The sequence below is a fragment of the Python bivittatus genome, unplaced genomic scaffold (genome assembly GCF_059951505.1).
Source record: "Python bivittatus isolate LINGU-HERP-01145 unplaced genomic scaffold, Pbiv_v1 ctg000080_np1212, whole genome shotgun sequence".
NCBI lineage: Eukaryota > Metazoa > Chordata > Lepidosauria > Squamata > Pythonidae > Python > Python bivittatus.
This window is the reverse complement of record NW_028277035.1, coordinates 58,951,901-58,966,812: the sequence shown is the minus strand read 5'-3', so window position 1 is coordinate 58,966,812 and position 14,912 is coordinate 58,951,901. Positions and strand designations below refer to the sequence as shown.

The following is a 14,912-nucleotide window of genomic DNA, read 5'->3' as shown; positions in this document are numbered from 1 at the left end:
TTGCAGTTGTGCTTTTAACATCTCCTCACCCATCATGAACTTCTTTTCCTATCAGCTTCTCCTGTCGTGGAATCCCACTTACCTTTACTCTGAGTTATTAAAATCCAATTGAAACATGTTTGACTATGCTCAGTGTTATTTTCCCTTAACTTCTTTCTCTTATCCCATAAATAAATACGTAAATATTTAAATAAGTATAAATAAAATATTTATTTATAGTTAAATACAATTAATGGCCATGTCAGATAAATCATCCACTAAAACATTTCAATTTTAATATACTTTATTTAAAAAGTACACAGTTTTAAATTGTTTTCCATGGGATAAAGCAGAAAGTAATGACCATCTTATCTATCTACTGAAGAGGCTCTGTTCTTGATGAATGGTGACTATTGTATGGCAAATCCATATTTGCATGATGTGCAAAAAAGAAAAGATAAATGTCTTTATTTACATAATTTAGAGTTTATATCATCCCACTGTTTAAAATCATGAAATGCTGATGTTTTGACTTATTTCATGTCTTCTGGGTGCACCATTTCTCAGTTCACAGTTTATCCATAGATTTAGCAGGGCAAGTGATCATGGATCAGCCAGTGTCACCTTGAGAAAATGGCCCAAAGCAGAGATAGCACAAGAAGAGTAGGCTTAGCACTCAGGCCTGAAACACCACCACATTCTCTAGCGTTCTCCTAAATAAAAAATAAATACAGATGAAGGGGGAAGAAATAATTGCTTTTCAGTAAATGAAACGATATTCACCAACAGAGAGAGTCAGAGAGAATATAACAGATGCAGATATAAAATGCAGATGCAGGGATAATTTAGAAATCATCAGGATAATAGTTGCTTGGATCTGATACAACATCATCAAGGCTTTTAAAATGAAGGCCACAAACTATGTACAATAGCCTTGAATTATAACACTGTGGAAAAGTCTGAATTCAGCTTAATGGATTACCTCTAGCCCAAAATACCACTGAATCCAACGGTATTCCTCTGCTGCCTATCCACATCATCTGGAACTTTCCAAGGTTGGAATTTCCCAGTTTCTCTAAAAAAGGCAGCTGCAGAAGCTTGGTGAGAAGCTGGGAGTGGGAAACCATTTCTCCTCCATGCTTCATGTTCCTTTTCAAACCTCTGAAGGGAAAATCTTATCCTTCCTGGAGGATTTGCCACATCAGTACTTCTTTTGCCTGTCTATGAAATGGAACTAGAGCAATCTGTAGATGGAGGTCCTGGGAGAAGAAGGAACTGCAGCAAAGGCAGTGACCTCATCTTTTAGCCAGAGGTGATGCCCCAGTTCTCTGTGGTAGTGAGTCATGCTTCCCATTCATTTGGAACCCTGCTGCCAAAGAAATAATTGCCCAATCTTAGCTTAAAAGAATTGTCCTATTCTTGATGCTTTCCATCCAGATTTCCTTTTTTCCTGATAACCCCCCACCCCCACCCCTACTGTCCAAGGGTGAGCTGGGGAAAGAGGAAAGCCTGGGCAGTCAATCTAAACCTGGCTAAGACTTTGGGAAAGTTTGAATTCAACATGTGATAGCATATTGTTTATCATGTCTCCACCCTTGCTGAATTATAGTAGCATCATTACACTTGGGTTGTTTATTCTTACTTGCCCTGAATTTCTGATTTACTCTGAAATATTCAAGTGTTCTAACAGTGTTAAGTGCATTAGATACAGAGAACAAATTAATGTATAAAATGGCCAGTCTGCTAATTATCATCATTACAATTAGCATCTAAGTGGCAGGAGTGGAGTTAGAAGGTGAGGAAATGGTAGTGAAGTTAACAGGAAAACCTTTATATAACTTATTTACATATGTGTGCTTAGATTTAGTTGCAAGCTTAGCTGCAATAGCTCATTAGGGAGTTGTGCCAAATGTTTCACAGAAAAAAGAATAGTGGTTTTGAGGAAGAAAGGAAGAGACATGGCACCAGACAGGTGTTTTGGGAGCATGTGGAACAGTAATAGGTAAAAATGGCCGGATTTTTGTAGTTGTGGGCTACTTTTTCGATAGTAGAATCAGTGTAGATGGACAAGTGAAGATCATGGGCAGAGATATATCAGGACATACAGGCAGAGATGTAAAGGGAACAAGAATTTGAAGAAGACACCATGTGTTCACAGCAACAGGGAAAAGAAATCAAGATGTGGTAATGGAAAAATAGAGAAAACAAGATGGAGTTAGGATGCAAAAGGAGTGCAATTAGAGAAGTGTGACTAGTGAAAGAAAGACAGCAATTGTTTTATTGTTAGGACAAAGCACTTACCTCAGGATGAAATCCGTGACAAGACTCTGGACGTCTCCTAATCTTGTGAGATTTTAAGCGTTCACATTTTAGGGATTCATTATGTTCACAGAAGTTAAAGATATAGCTTAAATCCTGGATTTTGTCACATTCAAAGTGATTAAAAAGCCATCTAGCCCAACATTTGGCATTTTGATTATCTGACAATAGTTATACTAACCCATCAGTCCACCCCAGTTCTCTCACTCTGGCACACTAGCATTTGAATAGACATAGCCATCTGCACATTAAGAAAACAAACATTGCTGAATTAAGAAAGCAAGTCATTCTCTAAAAAATCTTCATGGTGTACTGCTATTGAGAAAGATTATCTAATTTTCCATGGCAATATTACCTCAAGTAAAATGTCCTCACTTTTCCTGAAGATATTCTCTGTGTTACATAATTAACTAAATTCACACTGACCATTCAACATTTGGAGCTCCACACCATGTGTTTTCATTTTATTTGCAATAATTTAACAAACCATGGGTTGGATTAAAGCATCACTTGATTGAACTTTTAACTAGCTTAATTCCAATTGATTTCATTGAGTGTTAGCTAAGTATTTGCTAAATGTTTGTATCCAAGCATAAGATAGTAACATTATTGTAGAAGAAAAGGATATACCTTATTTCTATTGGTTCCATGGTAATTGGTGAAACTGATTCACAGTCACATTCATTACTTACTACTACCATGAAGAGATTGCTATTTTGAATTTGTTGGATAACAAAGGACCTGTCAGCAAAGAATCAAAAATTAATATAATAATCACTAAAAGAAAACTAAGAAAGAAGCAAACATGGGCCAAGGTGCCGTACTGCTATACAACTTGGGAGGAGAAGCAAAGATAAAAAGGTTCTTCACCTATGCTAATTGTTGCATATTGATTCCCATCATCCCTATGTGATAATTATTTGTAGAATAATATAATAAAATTCTTTGTGGCAACTTGATCCTACATGTGGATTGATTTAACCCAATTTAGGCAACTGCCCAATCGAATAGCTCTTTTTTTCTCTTTATTAAGTATGAAGTGAATTTTATTCTGCAAAATTTCACATCACAGTATATGAAGGGATGAGCAGTATCCAGCCAGGGTTGGCTCCTACCAGCCTCTAATGCAAATATGCAGATACACAAGCATGGGTTCATTGCAATGTTATATGAATGGACTTCTTTTGGCAGAGTAGGATTTGTCCCGTCTCTTCTCTTGGTAGGGATGGCTGGACAGGAGGAGAGTTGCCCAGGGAATGGGATCCTCCAGAATATATTTGGAGCAGAGGATTGCAATATTAGTCTCTGTGTTAACTCACAATGATGTTTAATCACAAACTTTTTTCTAAGATAACCATTTTCATATTTCTGGAATATGTCTTTTGCCACTATAGGTGGCCATCATTATTCATGGTTTCATACCCATATTTTGTATATTTGCAGCGGGTAAATACAAGCTAGACATCATTACTGAAAGGGTTCCATATATCCACAAGTTTGGGTAAGTGGTTCTATTTGGAGGAGCACATCTGGAGTACTTTTTGTGTGCTTTACAGACTGACAAAATGGCAGATGGGCTTTTTGCATAAATGACTTTGTTTCCCCACAAGATCTTGCTATCCGCGGTTTCATTTGTGCATCATTAATAGGCTGGAACAGACCCACACACCCCTCCCACACACACTGATAAGTTTTCTGTATCATTAGCTGAGCCATTTCATCTGATATCTACAGTTCCTCTGAGGTGATTATTTTACAGTTAGAAAAGCAGATTCCCTCATGGACAATGCCAGGCTTCAGAAGCGCAGTTCGGTATTCTTCTACCCTGCTGTCCTGACACTCCCCTGCCCATGTGGTAAAGGACTCTACTTTTGTATTAATCTTTAAATCAGTTCCATGTAACATGTCATGACATGTAACGCCACTGAATCCAGAATAGATTATTTCAGTGGTCTGGCAGGGAAGCATGAAGTTAAATGAGGACTTGACGATGTGTGGATGTGGACAAAAGCATATTTCCACTCAGACGTCTTTACTTAAAATACATATTGTCTTACTAAGAAAAAGCTCTGCTTTTTCCAAAAATCACAGAAAATTGAAGGAGGGGGAAGATGTGCAAGGGAGGCAGAAGTCTTTGAACTGGCTCTGGGAAAGAAACAACAGGGAAATCTGCAATTAAAAGAGCACTAAGAGAAAGATTAAATGCTCTCGGGGGTTTTAAACTTACTGAACCCCCATTAAAATTACACTTACTGGGATCTGTAATATGATGATGATAAACACAATGTGCATTTACAGTCTAACACACTAGGTTTGAACTTTCTAACAACATCTACAAACAGCTGGACCATGTAGCATAACTGACATCAGTGTAATGGAGCATCTGTGGCTTTGTGGATTTGCGGGGAGGGGGAGAGAAGGGGCCAATGAAAGGAAAGGAGGAACATTCCTTAACACAGAATAACAGCTACATTTTAAATATGAGGATATCTCAGAAAGTTATAAATATTTATCTGATCCCAAGGGGAATAAAATACAATTCCAGGGTACCCATTTCAGGAAGGGCCATCACCAATCCCATAGGTTGTAGCATTTCCAACAGCAACTTTGCATGTAAAATTAGCTCACAAGATGCCTGAAAGGAGATACCATAGCCAGCAGTGTTGACACAGTTACCGTTTGCTGGAACTGCTCATGGTGTTTGAAGAAGGTTGATTCTAGTGGGAAAAGGGAAAAGGGACTAGTCTCTTGAGCAGTGTTTCTCAACCTTGGCAACTTTAAGATGTGTGGACTTCAACTCCCAGAATTCCCTAGCTGGTTGGCTGGGGAATTCTAGGAGTTGAAGTCCACACATCTTAAAGTTGCTAAGGTTGAGAAACACTGCTCTAGAGACTTGGCCGAAGTCTTAAGTGACGTGGACTGTCCCATATTCAGAAGTGCTCCAAGGGACATTTGAACACAGGAGGAAATCTGACATAAATGACAATGATCAGGAGACATGTTAACTCAAACTGCCCATGCTATGGATGTACTGTAAAGACTTTATACTATTTTATGCTAAATTTGTGCATGGAACAACTGACCCAATTCCTATCAACATAAGCCAACTCCTGGAAGGTACCAGACTGGGGAAAGCAGACTTAGGTTTTCACCCATATGAAGGAACCAGGAGGGATACAAGTTCCCCAGCAGCTCACGGAATATACTTCTAAGCAACTTCCTGCTTTATTAAAACATGCAGGGTATACTGGGAAATATGTACCCTTATTTTCTTTGAATCTTACTTCCAATTATATGTGCATAGGGCTATAGCCCTGAAAGAATCGGATCCTGGCAATCTTAATGAGGATCTGGTTTCACCGATCTGATTTCAAAAGGGCATCTCGGTCAGCAATTCAGCTTATAAGAACCCCATTTTAAAAGTCTTCTTTTAAATCTCCTACAAGATCCGTCATTACCCCAGCCAGATCCCTAACTCGTAAGGTTTTAATGGCAGGGAGTGATGGCTCATGCTACTTCTGGTCCACACCAGTTTCACCTGTGTTCATTCATAAATTAATTGCATTCCATTTTGATTTTTTTAAAGAAACACAAAAACATATGAAATGTCTTACAAAAACCCCCACACATTAATCTCTCCTAAAAGGACTTTCCTTTACACATTTTCCTTTAAAACCCATGTTTTGTATGCAGAATAAGGATTCAAAGATAAATATATGGACCTTTGACCCTAACCCCAGAGTTTTTCAACTGAGTTTTTCTTCAGGTTTCATATATGTAAAGGCAAGCAACAAACATCAGCACAGAAATAGGAACAACTTACACCCCTCTCTAGTATGTTTCGCTCCAGTAAGGTGCCTATATTTTTCCCTGAGCCATTAGACATTATGCATCTGGATACAACTGATCCCAGGTAACACTCCAGGGTCACAGGCCATAATGAATTGGATTCCCTGCACTGTCCTGGCAAGTCATCCACATCCCAGCTTAGGTTTCTTCACCTATCCTCTCCTAGGGTGAGAGAACTTTTTTGGCATTACAGTACAAAAAGACCACACACACACCATTCAGGCCTTCTCTGAACGAATGTGGTAGTCCATTTTCTCAGATACTCTTATCCCAAACTTTCCCTCTGTGCAAAATTTAATGAGGTATTGGCTGCTTCTCCATTCCTGTAGCCTAATTAGGCATGACCATGTAATGTCAATTTCTGAGTTATGCACAAATGCAATTCCATGTTGGTTCATAAGCAAAGGATTAGGTTATCACTATCAGATGTATAAGAAAGATATAGTTGCAGTAGTGCTAGTCTGCAGTCTCCATTGTGCAATTCATCAGCAAAAAATTATGTTCTCTTTTTGTCTAGGTCATTCTTCCTAGATATTTTCATTAATATGCAAAGGTTTTGAATCAAGAGAGGAAGGATGGGAGACATGCAGCCCACAACATGTTTCTGAACTTCAACGTTTGGTAGTCCTATCCATCATGGACAATAGTGAGGGGTGCTGGAAGTTGTAGTTCAGCAACATCTGGAAAGCCACATATTATAAATTATTATGGTTGGTCACACACTCAGCCAGATGTTTAGCTGGACTTGGCATTTTTATCCACCTATCAAGTCCTTCCCAAGGACCTGGGATAGGCAGATGTTGTTGTTTGATGGTGTTAGAGGTATCGTTGCAGGATATAAGCTGTTTCAAATAAAGCTGCCTTTTGCAATTGACTGATGGTAATTTTGTCAATGCTGATGGTGTTCAAGTGGTGCTCCAGGTGTTTTTTATTATTTAGATTTTTATCCCACTTTTTTAAAAAAAAATTGGTCAACTCAAGGCATAGAACATACCTCCTGCCTTCTATTTTCCCCACAACAACAAACCTGTGAGATGGGCTGGGCTGAGAGAGAATGACTGGCCCAAAGTCACCCAGCTGGCTTTCACACCTAAGGGAGGCCTAGAACTCAGTTTCTTGGTTTCTAGGTCAGCACTTTAACCACTACATCTAACTGGCCATCTATTCTTCTAACAGGCAGCCTTTAAAGAGTTGATGGGATTGAATGCTGAATTCTGTCCATGACATACTTTCTGATCCAGTTTTGCTGAATTCAGGCAAGCTTTGAAACTCGTTATTGCTATGTATGGTAAAATTCCTAATTTGGAGTTGAAGAGAGAAAATTCCTAAGGAGTGGATTCTCCTATCAGTGTAACATTCTGATTGGAGAAAGCATCTGGATAATGTTTCTTCAGGAATATGTACATAGGAATTCCAATGGTTCTATACTCTGATCAAAATGTAAACAATTTGTAGCTTTATAATCCACTGAGAGAATGCCAGTTATTCAGTACATTACTAATATAAAAATACATAAAAATAAATTAGTAATGCCTTTTAGTTTTGAATATATTTGTAATATATTTGTAATAATGACAAAGAAACAGCAAAGTGGCAGGAGGAAGATCTCGAGGTATTTTAACAGAAATATTCCTTTCAATTTCTTGGAAAGAGCTCTGAGCAATCAGCAGATACTGTGACGTACACACAGATACAGACCTCATCACACATCCAATTACTAGTGTGAAAGACACAGCAAAGTCTAAATATATTAAATTCAAATTGAGTGATAAAATATTTCTATGTCTATTGTGCTATAAACTAAATTACAACACAACTGGGTTATGAAAAGTCACACAATTTTACACAAAATTTTAGTTTACACAAAAAAGCTTTACTTTTCTGAGTAAACTATCTAAATATTAGATTGGAAAAATTCTTTTTGTTTCATTATTTAAGGCAGGACAGTATTATTAGCATTTTCATCTCAGAAGTAAAAAAGGGACAGATTTGCTTTGATGAGCAAAAAGAAAACCATTGAGGAATGGGATGAATTTGAACCTAAATTTAGCGCCCACATTTTGGATTACCTTGCTTCCACTTTTACTATATAGAACATAGACATCATGTCAATGATTACAAGGAATGTACAAATATTATAGTTACCAAATAGTAAGGTGAATTTCCTGCAAACAATTTCTGTGAACTGTGGGTACCTGGGTGGGTAAGATCAGCTTACACTTGGCGAGAACAGAAAACTCTGGTGAAAATGGGCAGGAGGAACTAATATTTAAAGCAAGCTGCTGCAGACATCACTGTTGAAAGCTTAAATGCTTTGAATATTGCATATTGGAAATTTGGAAGTGTTGGATTCATCCCCCCTACTGGCATCCCCTTTTTGTGATGCTTAACAAGCTGGGGAAGGCTCTCCCCTGCAGACCCTCACTCTCTACACATATAGGGAAGAAAGAGAACATGAAGAACAGTTCAAAATTTAAAGCATCCCATTTCAGCCCCAGCTCAGAGCCCCAGATCCATCTCGAATGCAGCAGTAGCCTTGCCTAGGAGCATGAATTATTGAATTCAGTAACCCTGACTTCATGAGCACAGATCTCTGCAGTCTCTACTTTACTAGGTGAGTATGCATGTCTACTTGTATGCATGAATAAGTACAAAAGAGCAGTTTGTGTGTGAGAGAATGCTTTCTGTGTGTCTGTATATACAGACACACAGTTAAAAGGGGAAGCTATTTAATTGTACACAAATGCCTTATTTTAAAGCCAATTAATTGAAATCAATAGTTAAGTCAATTGACGTTATTCTTTTTTTGGTCTTGGCCTCACCCTTCTTTTACAATATGGTTTCTGGCCAGCATGTAGATACCCATACATGCATGCACACAGATATGCAAATCGTTCACTTACATAACACTTCTTGGCAGAAAATCTCCAGGATTGATTTTAACTGGAGTTGGCAACTCTAGCTAATAAACAAAGGTATGCAACTTACAGAATTTTTGTGTGATTTTATAAGCCTGTTTCATCTCATCCTTCTTTTTGGTGGAGATACTGATATTCAAGGTTGCTTCTGTTCAGGTGAATGCAGTAATAAAAATTATCTTCAGAATAATAAAAGCATACCCTTCTTTCATATGATTCCCAGCTTTTAGGAAATTCTCAATTAAAAAAAAAAACACGGTTAGAGCATCTACTGGGTAAATTCACATTTATGTCATTAGCAATAGGTGAAGAAAATACCAATTAAAAGTATTCTATATAAAAAATATCAAAAGAATGTTAGTATATCCATGTATGTCACATTTTCATGTTTGAATTAGAGAATTCTTTTGAAGTAAAGCTATATAAAAATTGAGCTTCTGCTTTATACAAAAGTATAAGGTATACATATTGAAAAAAGTATAATTATGTTAACAACTGCAGATAGTAAGGCAATATCACAAATACATAGAAAGATCAGATCATGAATACTCTACACATAACAGATGAATATTCTTTTACTTTTAAAGCCCTATTTAATGAACCTTCTGTATTATGCCTCCCATTTGAATCCATTCCCAAATTAGGATGATCAATATATTTATCATTTAGAAAAAAAATTGAAAACAAAATAGTCCCAAATAACTTTGATTTTCTTAATTAAAAAATGAGGAAGGGAGTTGTTAAAAGGATATACATTTGCTGACTGATTGATTATGTGCCATCAAGTCAGTGTTGACTCTTAGCAATCCCATTTTTTTTCACAATGATCTGTCCTCAGTCTGATCCTTCAGGTCTTCCAATAGTGCATCTGTCACCCACCAATACTGCTCCTCCTTTCTTTTCTTCCAACTTTCCCAGCACTATAGAGAGCTGGGTCTTCACATAATGTGTCCAAAACATGATAATTGAGCCTTATCTTTATGTCCCAAGTAAGAACTCTGGATTGATTTGATCTACCATCCATTTGTTTGTTTTCTTGGTATTCTCAGAAGCGTTTTTCAACAGCAAAGTTTGAGAGCATCAGTACTCTTTCAAAGTCCAACTTTCACTTCCATAATGTGTCACAGGGAAAACGGTTGCCTGCATGATTCTGATCTTTGCAGGTAGAGACACATCGTGGCATCTGAATATCTTTTCCAAGACCTTATTGCTATTTTACCAAGTACCAGTCTGTGGTGTATTTGTTGACTGCTGGTTCCTTTACTGTTGATAGTTGATCCTAAAATGCAGAAGCTATCCACCATTTCAATATCTTAGTTTAATTTCTAAAGTCGGTTGCTGTACCTATTGTTATTAATTTGGTCTTCTTTATATTTAATCTTAGTCCCATTTTTTTTTTACTATGTCACATGATTTTCATTACTAGAGCTTGCAGATCATTGGCATTTTCAGCTATTAGTGTCATCAGGATATTGATGTTTCTTCCTCCAATCTTAAAACCATGCTTCAAATCCAGCTTCCCTCAATATATAATCTGCATCTAGGTTGAATAAATAAAGAAGAGCATATAGCCTTGACTCACTCCTTTGCCAATCTGGAGGCATTCTTTTTTGCTATGTTCCATCCAGACTGTGGCTTTCTGACCTGTGTCTAGGTTTCACATGGGGAGAATGAGATGTTCTAGGATTCCCATTTTTCTAAACACATTTCACAGCTTGACATGATCAATACAATCCAAGACCTTTCTGTAATCAGTGGAACTCATATGACTTATTTTTAGTATTCATACATTTGCTACCAATTCATTTTTTTTTGTTCTTTTTAAAAAATGTTTGTTTATTTGTTAGATTTTCCTCTAGGAGCTAAGGTAACATACATATTATCTTTCAATTTATCCTCACAAAATCCTGGAGAAAAAGCTGACCGATATGGTTGGAGTGGAATTTGAACTTTAGTTTCATACGTCCTACTAATTGAAGGATAAGCAATTATCCAGAAAACTTATGATGATACAACATAAAATATCACCACAATTGATTGATTACATGCCATTAAGTCATTGTTGACTCTTAGTGATCAAATAGATTTTCTCCATGATGATCTGCCCCTAACCTGGTCTTTCAGGTCTTCCAACATTGCACCCATCAGCACTGTAACTTAGGCCATCCACCTTGCTGATGGTTGTCCTCTTCTTCTCTTTGCTTCCACCTCTTCCAGCATTACAGCCTTCTCCAGAGAGCTAGGTCTTCACATAATGTCATCACAGAAAATAAATTTTAAGAAGTCCCAGAAACAGAAAAATTTCAGTGAATGGAAAATCTTGCTAGAAACTTCTGACTGCACTGGAAAAATGATCCACTTGAGTATTTCACCAGGGTGCTGTGGTAGAGAATGCCCTATCTCTAGTAACCACCTGCACCACCTTAGAAAAAAGGGGAGTCTGTCCACAGGATTTTTTTTACCTTTTACCAAGCAATTCTAAACAAGAACAAGGAGTCCTTGAGAAACAGTAACTGGAGATGAACCAAGGCCATTGTAGTTTTCATTTAAGGAACTCAAAATAAGAGAAACGATGTCACCAGGCAAAAAAAGGGACAAAGATTTCTATAATATTTGGCAACAATTGTTATAACATAAATGGATGTATTGTCTGTTGTGCAATAATGAAGAAGAGTGTGACAGATGTTCTGTAAATTTGCTCAGTTTTCTGGGTTCTTACACCTGATAGGCACCTTCAAGAATATGTGTTTCAAAAGCAATTTATAGCATCATATTGCTGTAAGGGAGGAAGGAGTTTGCTGCTGCAAAACAAAAGTTTGTAAAACAACTCCAAGACATGAGCCTAAACCCTCAGATAACCCAAAGTAGTTTTTGGAATCATGGCTATAGTGGCTGAGCAACTGCAGGGGTCATGTATTTCTTCGGTGGCATAGATATTTAGCACCTGTTGAAATAAGTCCTTCCCTAGTATAACCTAGATGGGTAGTTAACCTTAAGCATTCTATTTTCACTTGTATTTTTAGTGGTTATGCTGAGATTTCATCTCACAGCTGTCTCATTTTGATTTTTCTTCTTGTTGGTTTAAGTCACAAAACAAAATGCACACACACATATCCACAATTCATAAGTGGATATCATAACTGGAAAATGATGTACAGTCTCTATTCAAATATCTGTTACTCACATAATTATCAGTTGCAAAACCCAAACCCTAATGGAGTGGAACAAACTTCAACTGTTCAACATGCAGATATCTGTTGTTTTGGTTTCCAACCCTCCTAATGTGTTTTCCAGACTTCTGGCTAGATTTCTAATTCACATTTTAAAAAAGTGATTGAAAGTTACATCTGCATTGCTAGGCTATTTTTTAACAACAGATGAAACAGAGAATGGATCAGTTTTAAGCAATTAAAAACAAAAGATATTAATTAATGACAGTAGCTAAAGTTCAGCATAAATCAGTGAAAAGATACATCTTATGGCCAATTCTTGTGTGAAATAGGCAGTGGAAGCACATTTTTAGCCAGCTTGCACAGCTTTGCTGAGCATGATCACTGAATTTGTTTGTTTTAACTGGGAAAGAAGAGGCTATTTCCAGTCTGATCATTATCGGCTAACCAGGGACTGGAATTGGAATTGAACAGATCAATAATAATTACATAATCATAGAGTTGGAAGGGGCTCAGTACAGGAATCCAAGTGAAAACGTGCCCACGAAATGGTTGTCTAGCCTCTACTTGAATACATCTAATGAAGAGGAAAACCCCTACCTCTCTGGGTAATTGGTTCCACTGTCAGGCAGTTTTTTCTAACATTCAGTTGGAATCTGCCTTCCTGTAACTTAAATTCATTATTCCATGTCCTGCAGGATGGAATGAGAGAGAAGAAATCTTCACCTTCTTCTATGTGATATTGTTTCAAACAGTTGAAGAATGGTATCAATTCCATAAACATACTCAGTTCCTTCAATTCCCCTCCTTGGGCTTAGTCCATCTTTACTGACCTTATTTGAATCTATTCCAATTTCTCTAAATACTTGCTCAAGTGCAGTGTCCATAACTAGACCCAATACTCAAGGTATGGTCTGGCCAAAGCAGAAGAGACTAGAACTATTTCTTCCTATGACGGGAGATTATACTTCTGCTTGATGCAGCCTAAATTTGCATCTGGACATTTTTCAGTTGGATTATACCACTGGCTTACTCTCAGTTTGCAATCCACTACTCTTCCAATAAATGTTTCACATTATAAGCCAAGTGTTCCCCAGTCTATACCTGTTCAATAGATTTTTTGTCTTCTAAGTGAGTAACTGGATTAGTCTCCATAAATTTCATCCTATTATTCTTGGTTCATTTACCTAATCTATAGAAATCATCATGAATGCTATTTCTGTCTTATAGCATATTAGCTATCCCACCCAATTTTGCGCCACCTGGAAATTTCATAAGCTTTCTTCATTAATTCATTATAAAAACTTTGAAAAGTAAAAGACCCAAAACTGAAGCTTTCTATTCCAATACTTCTGTCCAATTTGATATGGAACCATTGATGAGTACAATTTTGTGGGACACCTATGTATCTGCTTAATTGCCATGTCATCAAGCCATATTTAACTAGCTTGCTAATCAGCATATCAGAAGATGCTTTCTCAAATGCTTCACTAAAATAAATATATATTACATCTATATTTTCTCTAACTTACTAAAAGTGCTATGTGAAAGCCTTGATTAACCAAAGCTATGATGAAAGGTAGCAGAGAACAGTAACTATGGGGCCATCTGGTGACAACCATGGGATATGGAAGATTGTGACCTGGAAGAAAAATAATTGGGAAAAAATATGAATTAATGTGTAAAAAAAGATATTATGCTGTCTATCTGTGAAGCTAATAGAAAGATAATAGATCTGAATGAGGGTGGTGTGATGGACTTCAAGGGGAGGTATGGCAAACTGAAGATGGCTCTGCAAAAGCAGAGCCAACAACCATGGCAAAGACCAAGGAACTGGTGAGTAGACAAAGAGTATGTCCACATCTGCTCTGGATAGCTGCTCCCTACAAGGAGACCGTAGGACAGTGGTTTTCTGTGGGTTTGAGCACTGGGAGATGACGGGATTAACCATCTCCACAAACATGGTGGAGACTTTTAAAGGACACTAAGAAAGAAGAAAAAACAGGAGTCATCTACAGCATACAGTATAAGGACTGTAACAGCCACTGCGTAGGACAGACAGGCAGAAGGCTAGCAGAGCGCATCCATGAACACCAACAAGCAGTCAGAATACACAGTGAAAACTCCTTAATCTCACAACACATGGACAGACTCAACCATAGTTTCAACTGGGAAACTGTCAGCATCTTAGACCAAGCTAAATCCCAAAATGCAAGGGAATTCCTGGAAGCTTGGTATTCAGACAAAGTCAGCTATCAACAGGCACATAGAGATAAACAACATTTATGCACCATTCAAAAGAGACAATAAAAAGGAAACAAAAAGACCAGAACACCTCCTTGCCAACAATCAATTCCCAGATGAGCAGGGATTAACACCAGGATTAACACCAGACAAACAATCAAGCAGTAAACAAAGCCTAATCAAGGAACTACCAACTCAGACAATCAAGCAGTAAACAACAGCCTAACCTAGGAACTACCAAAGAAAAAACAACTCCCCCCAACACTGACAGGGCAAGTTACTGTATGTAAACAGAGAGCAAACCCCACTCCCTTCTAGCACTGAAGATGCTACCTAGTTGGTAATGAAACATCTGCAAGAAAACAACCAAGCTCAGAGAACCCCAAATTCAATCCTGAGCTACACAGATTCTCTTCTATTGACACGAAGTTTG

General features: G+C 37.5%; 1 protein-coding gene across 5 annotated transcripts in view; it reads right to left on the bottom strand.

Moving 5' to 3' along the window:
• Positions 1-220: 220 nt before the first annotated feature.
• The window catches only part of CACNA2D3 (calcium voltage-gated channel auxiliary subunit alpha2delta 3), a 577,343-nt gene continuing 562,651 nt past the window's right edge, over positions 221-14,912 (bottom strand). For all 5 annotated transcript variants that reach the window (XM_088134187.1, XM_088134188.1, XM_088134191.1 and 2 more), the window contains 3 exons: positions 2,927-3,039; positions 2,281-2,363; positions 221-692 (listed from right to left, as the gene is read on the bottom strand). In XM_088134187.1, the coding sequence (XP_087990313.1) occupies positions 600-692; positions 2,281-2,363; positions 2,927-3,039 (289 nt within the window). In that variant the 3' untranslated portion in view covers positions 221-599. The remainder of the gene's footprint in view (positions 693-2,280; positions 2,364-2,926; positions 3,040-14,912) is intronic.